The 13,228-nt window shown below is 32.3% G+C and overlaps 1 protein-coding gene across 2 annotated transcripts; it reads left to right on the top strand.

Annotated features, from left to right (window-relative positions):
* Positions 1–2,304: 2,304 nt before the first annotated feature.
* On the top strand, positions 2,305–5,594 carry LOC118032992 (E3 ubiquitin-protein ligase AIRP2). 2 transcript variants are annotated; one of them, XR_004684753.2, is made up of 6 exons: positions 2,305–2,568; positions 3,584–3,734; positions 3,954–4,020; positions 4,149–4,386; positions 4,793–4,971; positions 5,098–5,238. XR_004684753.2 is itself a non-coding variant. In XM_035037814.1 (5 exons), exons 1-5 carry the CDS (start codon positions 2,501–2,503, stop codon positions 5,306–5,308), a joined length of 735 nt encoding a protein of 244 aa, XP_034893705.1. In that variant the 5' UTR covers positions 2,314–2,500; the 3' UTR covers positions 5,309–5,594. The 2 variants fall into 2 exon arrangements, 1 of the variants encoding a protein (XP_034893705.1); XM_035037814.1 differs by lacking the exon at positions 4,793–4,971 and having other exon boundaries at positions 2,314–2,568; positions 5,098–5,594.
* The last annotated feature ends 7,634 nt before the right edge of the window (positions 5,595–13,228 follow it).

Raw genomic sequence — 13,228 nt, 5'->3', positions numbered from 1 at the left:
GGGCAAAGAATATTTTTTTGTATCTGTGTGCACACTGATTTCTACCGTATTTTTGCTATGCTATTTATTATTTCTGTTAATTTATATTTTTACAATAACACTTCATTTATATTTTGATTTAACATTTTTTGGGGCATACTATTACCCATGATATTTTCAATTCTCACCGAATATCTTTAACACTTCACTCCTTGACACCTTGTACACTCTTTAACACTTTATTTTTACATATTACTCCTTTAACATTTTTATTTTAAATTTTAACATTCTACCAAACCTAATCTTAAAAGAAATATCTAAACTCACGAAGGAGGAGTGAGCTCATCAAAGAACAAATTTACAACAAGAAAATCATTAACAGAAATCCAGAAAACACACTTCATTGGTAAGAAAAACAAAACAATTTTCTCTCGAGAAAGAATAAAGAAATATATTCCACTACAGAAGTCATGAAATTTCTCACGCACCTAATATCTTCGGAAGAAATGTACATTTCGAGAGCGCAAGATCGGCCGAGGAACCAGTTCTTTGTACTGATTTGTCATTCCAGTGAACAATCCGAGAAACTTCAATGTTAATATTAATATTTATCTCAGTCAACTTGGAGGTGCTTACCCATAATGCTATTCAATTCTTATCCTAAAACTAGCTGGTGGATAACTCTTTTAATTTCCAAAACAGTTGGCGGTAAAATCCAAACCATATACTTTTGATTTTTTAGGTTGTTGCCATCGCCGCTGGTTTATCATTAAAAAATGAGACTGCGACAGCTATAAATAAATTTTATAAATAACATGGGGAATAAAAATAGAAAAACCTTTAGATTATCAAAGACTTCATATATATATATATATATATGGGTGTCTGGATTGGCTTACGTGTATCTTGACTAATCTCCCGAAACTTTAAAATTAACAACTAGGTAAGTTTTTAGTTGCTCTGAGGTTTGTAACACTCAAACTGGTGATCTCTACAGAGTAAACTCATGGTTTGGCCAGTTGAGTTACATCTCTCAATGTTTATATAAGATATTTTTGATAATATGGTATAATTATATTTTTGAAAAGTTAAATTTTTATTTTAGTTTAAAATTAAATTTTTATATATTTTGAATCATTTTAATATTTTGATGTTAAAGCCTTTGATTCTTTGACATAATGTAAAAACATAAAATATTATTTTATTTTACTTCAAAAAAAACCCACTAAATCCTGCTTTGTCCCAAATTTACTGTCTTTTTTATTCTAAAAAAAATTCAGCTTAACATTGATTATTTTTTTCTCTTTTATTTCATACGAGAAAAAATAACAAAAGGAGTAATGTAAAATATAAACTTTAATGTGTATGAAACTTAATTCTAGAAATCTTATGTCAATAAAATTATAAAAAACGATAGGAATTAATTTCACGGACTTTTTATATTTGATAAAATCCAAAATGGAACAGAGGAGTAACATTCGACATGTCATCAGTTCATGACTGTGCTTCTGCTTTCCAATACTTATAGAGAACAACTGCAATTTCAGTTTCCAAAGACACCCAGTTGCTTGTCTCGAGTAACAATCACTGAAAAGCTGTTAAAAATTATTATAAATAATATTGTTATTTAAATTTTTTTATTTGAAAATATATTAAAATAATATTTTTTGTTTTTAAAATTTTATTTTTAATATTAGCTTATCAAAATGTTTTAAAAATAAATAAAAACAAAAAAAAATAAATTTTAAGAAAAATAGTTTCATTTTCAATTCCATATATATATATATATATAAACTAACTCGGTGTCTGGCCTGTTAAAGGCTTGAATCACAATGCAAGCACCTAACACAAGTGGATACAAATTAATAAAAAGGATTTTAAAAATTCTTCGACTGTGTTAGTTAAATTAATTGAAGTTAATCATTTTTAGACTCAGCTTGGGCTGAGTTGTTGTTCGGGGTAATCTATAAATTAAGTGGGGTTTAATATGTAGAATAAGATAGTGTTTGGAATGTAGTTAAAATTGTGTTTTTTGAAATTTTGAATTTTTTTAATTTAAAAATTATTTTTTATATTTTAAATTGTTTTGATATATTAATATTTAAAATAAATTAAAAAAAATATAAAATATATTTTATTATATTTCAAAACAAAAAATAATGACTACCATAATTTTATTCATCAATTAATAAAGAAAAAAACACCGTGCATAATCATGATACAAACTCCACGAGGTACTTGGAAAAAAGAGAGAGGAAAGGGACAAATCTGTCGGAAGAGGGTAAAGTAGTAAATAGACCCATACGCCAGAGCTGCGTATAGTTTTGAGCAGTATAACAGACAAGAGCCGGAGTGCGCGGTTTTGCCAAGTGGGGTTTATCTTAAGCTTTCTTTTTCTAAGTTATCTGATTTGTCGTGGAATTTTTTTCGAGACAGAATTGTAATCACGGAGGGGAGTTTTATTTTCTTGTTTGTTTGATGATAATTGGTTTCCGAGAAAATAACAGTAGTGAGCCTAAGCATGGGAAAGTTGTCTTTCAAGGATTCTCTCAAAGCTCTCGAAGCTGACATCCAGCACGCCAATACTCTGTACTCTCCCTCCCCCCTCTCTCTTCTATTTGATTTTAATTATTTTTTGTAAGGTTTAACTTTTTGGAGGCTTAATTGTTTTATGCTTTCAATCTCTACTGCATTAGTGATGGGTATACCTTGCAATTTGGATACAACCTTGTTGTCTTTTCTTCCGTTGAGAATAAACCAGATTAAGAAATTTCCGAATTATAAGAAAATGCAGATACAATGATTCTTGAATCTTATTTAATTAGTGAATTGATTTATGGTCTTAAAGTTGGATTTAAAGGGACTGTGTTTCAACGAGAAAACAAATGTTTTTTTTTTTTTTTTCTAGTTTTCTCATGTGAAAATCCTATAAACTTACGATCAATCATGTTTAAAACAGAAGGATAAGATTTTTTTTTTTTTTCTGGGAAATTGATGTTTCACTTTTTGTAGCCTAATAAATTTTTTTTCTTTTGTAGTTATAATGATTATAAACAAGTAGCCATCAATTATTGTTAAAAGAAGAAGATGCATCTAAGTTTGTATTTATTAAAAATGAAGTTTTCAGTCTCTTGTGTTTCATTTCTCTCTAGCAAAATGTGGCCCGCTTTTCAATTCTGTGATCGATATTAGTTATATTGATTTTAGTTCTTGTCTTTAAGCTAGTTTGTTCAGTAGAAACCTTAAGATTGGCAAAGCAGGCACGTTACTGCTTGTTGATTCAGAGTGTCTAGAAAGAAACCAGTGTTTTTTATTTTGTAAGAACGTAAATTTAAATAAAACTTGTAGTCATAAATTTAACCCCAGCCATACTGTTACTGTGGTTTCGACATTTACTGCATCATCTCTTAGATTGAGACTTGATTTTTTGTAAGGGCTTATCTGGATAGAACGTGCTTATCTTAATTAGAGAGCAATGTTGATTGTTATTGGTCTAAACAATTTCCTGTCTTTGATCATTGTTTCTCTCATTTCTTCATGCAAGGGAAGAATGAGTGAACAAGTTTTATTGTTGTGTAGCTTACATGCTATCCTGCTAATGCAGTGCTTTAGATCATCCAAGGGAGAATGATGGAGCTCGTCTTCAGATGCGACTATCATATAGCCCAGTGGCCCAAATTTTTCTCTTTCTCGTCCAGTGGACAGATTGTAACCTTGCTGGTGCCCTTGGTTTGCTAAGAATTCTTATTTATCTTGTGCGTTCCTTTCCACAGTACTCATTTCAGTTTGCTTGTTATAGAATTGTTTGAGTTTTTGTCAGCATACCCCTTTTATGTGCCCTTCCATTTTCGTTGCCTGGTTATTTATCTATTTAATTTGTCTACCGTGATTGTTCTTCACTTTATCACCTTCAAAAATGTAGTAATAATATTACAACTTCTTGTTGGGGTGTGACGGTGTGGTGATTGGTGCAGACCTATGCAGATGGGAAAACCACTACGTCTGTTCAAGAAAGGAAAGCTAGCATTGGAGAATTTTATGGTGAGTGATACTCTGGGAAGGTTAAACTTTTTGAACTTTTTTTCGCGGGCCCTTAAATTTTGATGGAATCACATGCTCAATTTGTAGAACCAAATGTCAACCTTACAAGTTTTGTTTTCTATGAACAGCGGTGATATTTCCTTCTTTGTTGCAACTTCAAGGAGGAATTACGGATGTGGAAGATAGGAAACAGAAAGAGGCATGTACTTTGAGATATAGAAGAAAGGATGAGTCAGGGGATAAGGGGAAACTCTCCGAATTCGACATAGAAAGGGAAGAAGAGTGTGGGATTTGCCTGGAGATGAACAGCAAGGTTGTATTGCCTAACTGCAGTCATTCTTTGTGTTTGAGGTGCTATCAGGATTGGTAAGCGTTCTGTCTTCTTTCTATGGGTCCCAGACAATTTCTGTATATCGCATCTTTACTGCAACAAAACATAAGAAATATATGTGGATGTATCTTTAGTTTTTCCCCTGAAATTGAAGTTTGGACAAGCACTTAATGCATCTGGTGATTGTTCTTCCTTTCACCTTCTTACGAAACTCACTTGTGAAACCTATCTAACCCCACATTGATGTAAGAGTAGAGATCAGTGCACCTGTGACGCGGAACAATTGCTCGCAAGTTTGTGGGCTTTTAGCTGTTGTTTTTTTGGGTCTATAAGAATCTCATGCCACCCTGTGGCTCATCTTGCACAAGACAGAAGAATCCTTTTAACTTGTATAAAACCACCCGAGCTTGTTGCTTGATAAATGATCGTATTTATCTACAGGTTTTTTTATACTCATGGACATCTTAGAAAAAGGGTCAATTTTATCACTTCTCTGCACATAATTTCTGTTGCACATGCATTCCCTGTTTGGAACTTTTGAAAACCATCTTAAAGCTGTTAGGCCAACCCTCCAGTCTCAGGAATGGAGGTCCTTGACTGGTCTACTACGTCTTTGAAGGGTTTGTTGCCATATGTTTTCTTATTTTGAAATGGTCCTCACAGTATCAATGCTGTTGTGAGCCGATGTTTCTTAGTCTTTCCCAACTTTTACAGTGACTTAATATGTTGTTCTGTTTTCATCCCAGGCTCCGGCGGTCTCAATCGTGCCCCTTCTGTCGTGGTAGTCTTAAAAGGGTCAATTCTGGTGACCTTTGGATCTATACAGACAACGCTGATGTTGTTGATTTATCCTCGATTATGGTTCAGGATTGCAAGAGGCTATTCATGTACATCGATAAGTTGCCCCTTGTAGTTCCAGATCCTGTATATATGACCTATGATTCTCATGTGAAGTAGCTGATTATGCACTGGCGTGAGCATGACTGTACATGCATTCAACAGTAACTTTTGAGATGTAAATATCTTGTAATTACCTACTTTTCCTGGTTCAAGACTGAGTTTTCAAAAACGTAACTCAGGCTTAACTTTCATGGTGATTTTGTTAATAGTTAATGATGTCCTAGAAGTGGGGGCAACGTTTTGAGGCTGTGTGATGCTAATTTCGAAGGTTTTCTCTCATTTATATATAGAGAGAAGATGAAACTTTCTTCTAGCCTACATTCATTTTCCTTAATTTTTTTTATTTGGCCTCTTCTCTGTCTTCCGTTTTTTTATCTAAGGTTTTCCATTATATTGTGATGCTCCAAAGCTAAATGAAAAAATGCATCCAAAAACTGTTGGATGTCACAAGTTTTCTTTGATTTTATTCTCATGAAATATTAACTTATAATATTCACCATCGTTACTTCCAATATCATTATCATTGATCCACTAACCTTCAACCACTATTATTTATCATTTTATTATTAATATAATCATTGATCCACCATTACTACAAGTATTATTACCAGCGATATTATCATCAGTAAAAAAAGAGAACTATGTTCTTTCAATAATAAAAAGTTAGTATTCCATATGGGTTATGTCCTTTTATATATGATTAAAAAATGCGGTTACTTCCTTCAGTAACTTCTTTAATAACTTGGACCAAACTCATTCATCATGGACAAACCAGGCCTAACCTAATAACCAACATCTCTCACTCGCCCATAAAGGACTGAATCTCTCTAATACAATATACTTTAAACTTGCATAAGAATTTCATACTTGAAAAACGGATCGTACGACCTGAAGCACACAGTGAAAGGGATTCCAATATATAAACCTAATACAGGCCATATAAGAGACATCAACCTCATAATTAACTATTCCTTAAAGTGTACTAATATACCCTAAGTATTATTAGTTACACATGACTGAATATAATTCAATCCCTCAAGAATTTCATACTCAATCCATCCTTACAATTACAAGTATTCTAAATCATATCAAATTTATTTAAGTGATATGATCTTGGCTGGTGAATACAAGTAACAGGTGTAGAACTAAAATCTCTTTCGCTCTTATATCAATCAAATCTGAATTAACTCGCTTTCCTAAGAGTATTTCTTTGAGTCGAATCATTCCATGACTATAGAATATACTCCTAAAGTAGCGATCACTAATACATCACCTCATGATATAGCCAAAACTTACAAAGGGTAAGATTTTGAGATCTTAGATATGATCTTCAGGACTCACATAATAAAAAAACAGGGATTCATTCTTTTATTCCTGTAATAGTCGCTAGCACATGTAGTATGAAATACATGCTATAGTAGAGCTTACTCTTTTCTTTTCTTAAGACAAAGAGTGTATGTCGTTACTCTCCTTGTTCGAGGAAATACACTATACGAGTCTTAGTCTTGTTGCTAAAAACATAGACTTCAAATCAGAAATTCTCATTTGCTCATTTTTCATTAGTGGCAAATGAATAATTAAGAAAACAAATTCTCACAAGTAAGTTTTTTTTTTTTTCCGATCTACATTGGTATCAAAGTCATGGTTTTTAATTTTGTTTTTATGCAATATATCTATTATTACATGAACAATAGATGTAAATTTTATGTTAAAAGAATACTTCAATTGAGAATTTTGAATTTACAAAATTTTATGAAGTAATTTAGTTATGAATTTGTCTTTTTATAATTAATTAGAAAAGACTTTCTGCATGGTAGTTGTATAATTCTATTATCAATTCATGTGTGAATTGATGATGGAAATGGAGATTAAATACTACCATTTCCATTTTCATTTCCAATTGACAGTAGTCAATTGGCCTTTGACAATTAATTAACTATCATTTAAAAAAAACACCCGAAATAAAAAATCTTTTAAAAGATGTGTAACTGTCATTCGGCAGTTAATATTGTCATTGGCATTCGGTAGTTAATTGGGACTGTCATTTGGCAGTTATTAAAAAAAAAAACGAAAGAACACATCTTTTAAAGGATGTGTGTGTGTGTGTGTGTGTGTGTATTAACATTAAGAATATATATTAATTGTCATTTGGCAATTAATATATATTAAAATATAAAACAATATTAAGAAAATTAATATTTTTTTGTTAATATAAATTGTCAAATTATGGAGCAATTTATTTATTGTTAAAATAAATTGCTTAATTTCCTTATTTTTTTTAACATATATACATGCTTTAATTAAATATTAAGTATAATATTTATGTGCTTTTGTAATATTTTGTTGTAGTGGATAGGCAACAACAAATCAATCAACATTGGTATCATTTGTTGGGTTATGCCTTTAATCCTGTCCATAAAATTCAAGAGCACATTGATTTTATCTATCATTGGATGAGTGGACTGGCTATGAGTGGTGTTTATGAATTCTACATGGAACATAAAATGTTAATTGTTCTCAATTCTCTGCCTGAGGAATGGATGCCGGTGCGACTATCACTGAAATATAGGTTGGAATCCTTAGATTTCAACAATCTCGCTGATGAAATGCTACTTGAGAGGGAACAACAGTATGCCAAAAAGGGTATACGACGCACTGGAAGAAGTGCAAGTCATTTGGATGCTGTTGCTAAATTCATTCCATGGTTTAAACAAAATGAACTTAGAGGAGATGACTTTGATGAAATGGATGACGTAATTGGAGACCCTACTTATGTGCCTAAAATATAAAATAATTCTGAAATGTATTATTTTTAATATTGTTTTTTTTTAATGATTGGTTGTTTAATTGTGAACTAAATATTTTATGTAATTTAAGTTTAATTACATTATATGCACATATATGATAATATTTGCAACCTGATTAGTGGGAGTTATTAGTTGAAACTAATAACTATAATTTTGCACTCATTTAAATTTTCAATAATAATTAGACCATACAAATAGAAATTGATTAAGTGTTTAACATTCTTTTCATTTCTATTGTATGTGTTAGATTATTATTTGTTTAATTTAGAATGGAGTGGTAAAATATGTCAATTAAATTATACTAGATACTAATATTTATAATTGCTGTCAATAGCATTTAATATGGCTGCATCTAAGAGTATTATTGCTGATTTGAACCATTGAGACAAACTAAGTGAAAAGAATTACGATGTTTGACATTGTAAAATTGAGTATCTCCTGGAAGAGTAAGAAATGCTAGAAACAATCACACAACCGATGGCTGAACCTGAGTAAGGAAACACTGCTCAGCATAAGCTTGATATGGAAGCATAAACCTATAAACGCAAAAATCATGTAGCTCGTATTTTGATGTTGAGCAGCATGAGAAATGATATTATGCTGCATTTTGAAAGGCATCGTTCAGCTTAATTTATTTGGGACGCAGTAAAGATTTAGTATAGAGGAACCTCCACTACTAGACTTCGTTAGTTAACCCTCAAATTCGATGGTTATAAGAAGCGCCAAAATCAAACGATGAGGTAACATCTTACAGTCATGTCTAAAATGATTAATGAATTAAGGGGTGTTGGGTATGAGATAACTGATGAACAACAAGTCTAGTTATCCATTCTTTGCCAAGTAATTGGGAACACATGCGTGCTAACCTTACCTACAATGACAACATTAAGACAATTAATGATGTTGCTCGTCATGTCGAGCTTGAAGAAGATTGACTTCACGTTGAAAAGCCTAGACGCTTTTATATATGAGACAAAGATGCATGGAGCATATGACTCTAAATAGAAAAAAGGTAAGGCTAAAGGTCCAAAATATGACAAGAGAGGAATAGAAGCAAGTAGTAGTGGACATAAGCACAAGCATGGGAAACATGACGGTAAGAAAGGCAAAAATATGAATTGCTTTAATTGTGGTAAACCTAGTCACTTTGCTCATGATTGCACTAAGCCAAAGTTAATGTTTAACCACAACCATCCCTCTAACTTATACATTAGCAGTTGTTTAATGCTTGCTGAATCTATTCCTTTTTGGACTGTAGACTCAGGAGCAACCGACCACTTGGCAAAGGATCGAACAACCTTTGTGAAATTTTGTCAAATTCCAAAGGGAAGTAGATACATATACATCAGAAATAATGCTTTCATTGATGTGCTTGGGATCGGTACCTGCAAACTAGATTTGTGGGGCGGTCACACACTTTATCTTCATGATGTACTCTATGCTCTAGAAGTTCGATGAAATCTTATGTCTATTTTTGCTTTACTCCAATTGGGCTTTAATATTGCGTTTATTGGTTGTTGTGTAAAAATACATCTGGATAATATTTTTTATGGTTCTAGTTTTGTATCAAATGTTTTTATGGTGTTAGACACCGTTACTGTATTTATTAATTATGATGCTTTAATTTATGTTGTTCAAAATTCCAGCACTATTAATGATAGTAATATCATAACTTGGCATGCTAGATTAGGACATATTGGACAAAATTGATTATATAAATTAGCAAGAGTTGGTCTTTTAGGATCACTTACCAAAGAGGAATTGCCCATTTGTGAGCATTGTCTTGCTGGAAAAGCAACTAGATTACCATTTGGCAAAGTTAAGAGAGCTAGTAGTCTATTACAGCTTATTCATTCAGACATTTGTGGCCCAATGAATGTGAGAGCAAGACATGGAGGAAATTATTTCATCACATTTATAGATGATTTTACACGGTTTGGTCATGTTTATTTGATCTCATATAAGTCTGAAGCATTGGATTGCTTCATTCGATACATTAATTTGGTTGAGAATAAACTAAGTACCAAGATCAAAGCTTTAATAACTGATCAAGGACGTGAATATCTATCTAAACAATTTAAAAAAAATTATGATGAAAAGGGTATAGCTAGACAACTAACTATTCCTTATACTCTATAACAAAATGGTGTAGCAGAAAGAAGGAATAAAACCTTATTTAACATGGTTAGGTCGATGATGGCGCAAGCTAACTTGCCAATTTCCTTTTAGAAGATGCATTATTAACTGCTGCTTATATACTTAATCATGTGCCCTCTAAATCTGTCTCATCTACCCCATATAAACTATGGAATGGCGTTAAACCTAATCTAGGTTATTTCCATCCATGAGGGTGTACAACTTATATTCACAATACTTCTCATGAATATGGAAAACTTGGTCCTAGGGGGAAGAAGTGTATCTTTATACGATATTCTGAACATTCCAAAAGATTTGTATTTATTGGTGAAAAAGCTAATGAAAGAGTGACTGAGATTGAATCGCGTGATGTTGTATTCTTAGAAAAGGTTTTTCCAAAGACAGGTGAGGTTGAAAAAGATTTTCAATTATATGAAATGAAAAATCTAGATTATGGCGCAATAAGCCATTCAATGAAGGACTTAGATGAAACTTTTGATCCTCCTAAAAATAGTGGTTATCTATTCCTACTCTCATAAAGAAAGATCATTTGTAATCTCAACCTTGAAGAAGCATTTGTGAACAAATTCCTCGTCGTCGATTTGAGATTGAGGGGGAAGCGATCATGATTGCTTCAAAAGATGATGAAGAGCCTAAAACATTTAGCCATGCTCTATCTGGTCCTAAAGCAAGAGAATGGATTAAAGATATGGAAGAAAAAATAGAGTCCGTAAAAATTAATCAGGTCTGGGACTTGGTTGATTTATCTTTAGGATGAAAATCCATTGGAAATAAATGGGTTCTTAAAATTAAACGTAAGGCGGATGGTTCAATAGAACATTATAAGGTTCGACTAGTAACGAAAGGCTATACTTAAGGAGAGGAAATTGATTATGAAGATACATTCTCACCAGTTGTGAGGATTACTTCAGTTTGCCTTATTTTAACTATAGTCACACATATGGACTTAGAGTAATACCAAATGGATGTTAGAACTGCGTTTCTTAATGGAGAACTAAATAAGGAGATTTATATGGATCAACATTTAGGATTCGAGACTAAAGGATAAGAGTGCAAAGTTTGCAAGCTTAAAAGATCCATATATGGTTTTAAGCAAGCCTCTAGACAATGGAATATCAAGTTTCATGAAGCTATCCTTAAGGATGGTTTTACAATGATGGAAAAAGATCATTATGTGTATTTAAAATGTTCTAACAATAGTTTTATAATATCATCCTTATCTATTGACGACATTTTAATAACTGGAAATACCAAAAAAATGATTGATACTACTAAAAACTGGTTATCATCAAACTTTGAAATGAAAGACATGGGCAAAACCAGCTATGTTCTTGGTGTGAAAATCATAAGAAATCGCGCTAAAAGGTTTTTGGGTTTAACTCAAGAGACTTACATTAAAAAGATGTTAGAGCGCTATCACATGCAAGATAGCAAACCAATAGACACCCCTGCTGATAAAAGTTTGAGCCTAAGTTGTGATATGTGTCCCAAGACTCTAGAAGAAAAGGAGAAAATGTTCATAGTACCTTATGCCAGTGTTGTCGACAGTTTGATGTATGCAATGATATGCACATGTTCCAATATATGTTATGTCGTTGGATTGGTTAGCCAATATCAATTAAAACCTGGTCAGAAACATTGGATGACAGTCAAAAGGATTCTACGATATCTGAAAGGAACTTCAAATTACATGTTATGTTACCAAGGAAAGAAAGATTTACGATTGATTGGTTTCTTTGATGCTGATTAGGGAGGAGATATTGACCAATCCAAATCAACTTCAGGATGTGCTTTCTTGCTTAATGATAGTGTAATACTATGGAGGAGCAATAAACAATCCTACATAGCCTTATCTACCATGGAGGCTGGGTATGTAGCTTGTTCCGCAGCAACACAAGATGTTATTTGGTTAAAAAATTTCTTTTATCATTTGAAAATTATCAAATCAGTATCAGACCCAGTGACAATTTATTGTGATAACACTGCTGCAATAACTATGGCCAAAGATCCAAAATACTATAGAAAGACCAAACGCATCAAGATGAGATATCACTACATTATAGAAGCAATTACTGAACAAGATGTGATCCTAAAACACATTTCTATAAATTCTATGGTTGCAGATCCACTCACAAAACCAATATTAAGGGATGCATTTGTTAGACATGTGAGATCCCTTGGCCTATGTAGAATCTAATTAGTAATATAATTAGTTTTAAGGATCATGTAAAGCTTACAGTGATTGAGTAATGAATAAATGCCATAAGAATATCATTTTATTCATTATTTGTTTCATGAATATATTGTGAGTATCGTATAGTACAATTTGTTATAGTATGTCGATAGACCTAAATTGGCTCACTCACATGAGCAAGCAGCTTTAGCACTTATAAGGTGAGTAGATATGAGACTATTTGAGTTTTAATGCTTAATAAGCGACTTGGGCGCAATGGGAGCAATTTAACTCAAAATGATTATTAAAAAGTCACCTTGGCTGGGACCAAGATGAGGTTCTTAAATAAAAAAATCGGCATGAATGAATTCTCACCATTCATGTGTCTATTATGATTGAAGTTGAGTATGAAATTATTCATCTACCACTAATGAAAAATGAGCAAATGAGAATTTCTGATTTGAAGTCTATGTTTTTAGCAACAAGACTAAGACTCGTATGGTGTATTTCCTCTAATAAGGAGAGCAACGACATACACTCTTTGTCTTAAGAAAAGAAAAGAGTAAGCTGTAATATAGCATGTATTTCATACTACATGTTGTAACCCATTTTTGGGTCCCCGCAAAAAAAATAAAATAAAATAAATAGCCAAAGAAGGCTAGAAAAATGACAAGAGGCAGAAGCGCTCGGAAAATGGTCAGAAAATTGGTCAAGGAGTATAAAGATACAAAGATTGGATTTTTGACAATATATTCTTGAAGGATGAGAACCCTATTGAGAAGGAAATTTTGAATTTTGAGGAGAGAATCCCAAATTTGGATGTTTATGGGTTTAATTGAT

The sequence above is a fragment of the Populus alba genome, chromosome 1 (genome assembly GCF_005239225.2).
Source record: "Populus alba chromosome 1, ASM523922v2, whole genome shotgun sequence".
In the NCBI taxonomy this organism is placed as follows: domain Eukaryota; kingdom Viridiplantae; phylum Streptophyta; class Magnoliopsida; order Malpighiales; family Salicaceae; genus Populus; species Populus alba.
The sequence above is the reverse complement of the archived record's forward strand: the minus strand, read 5'-3'. Positions and strand labels throughout refer to the sequence as shown.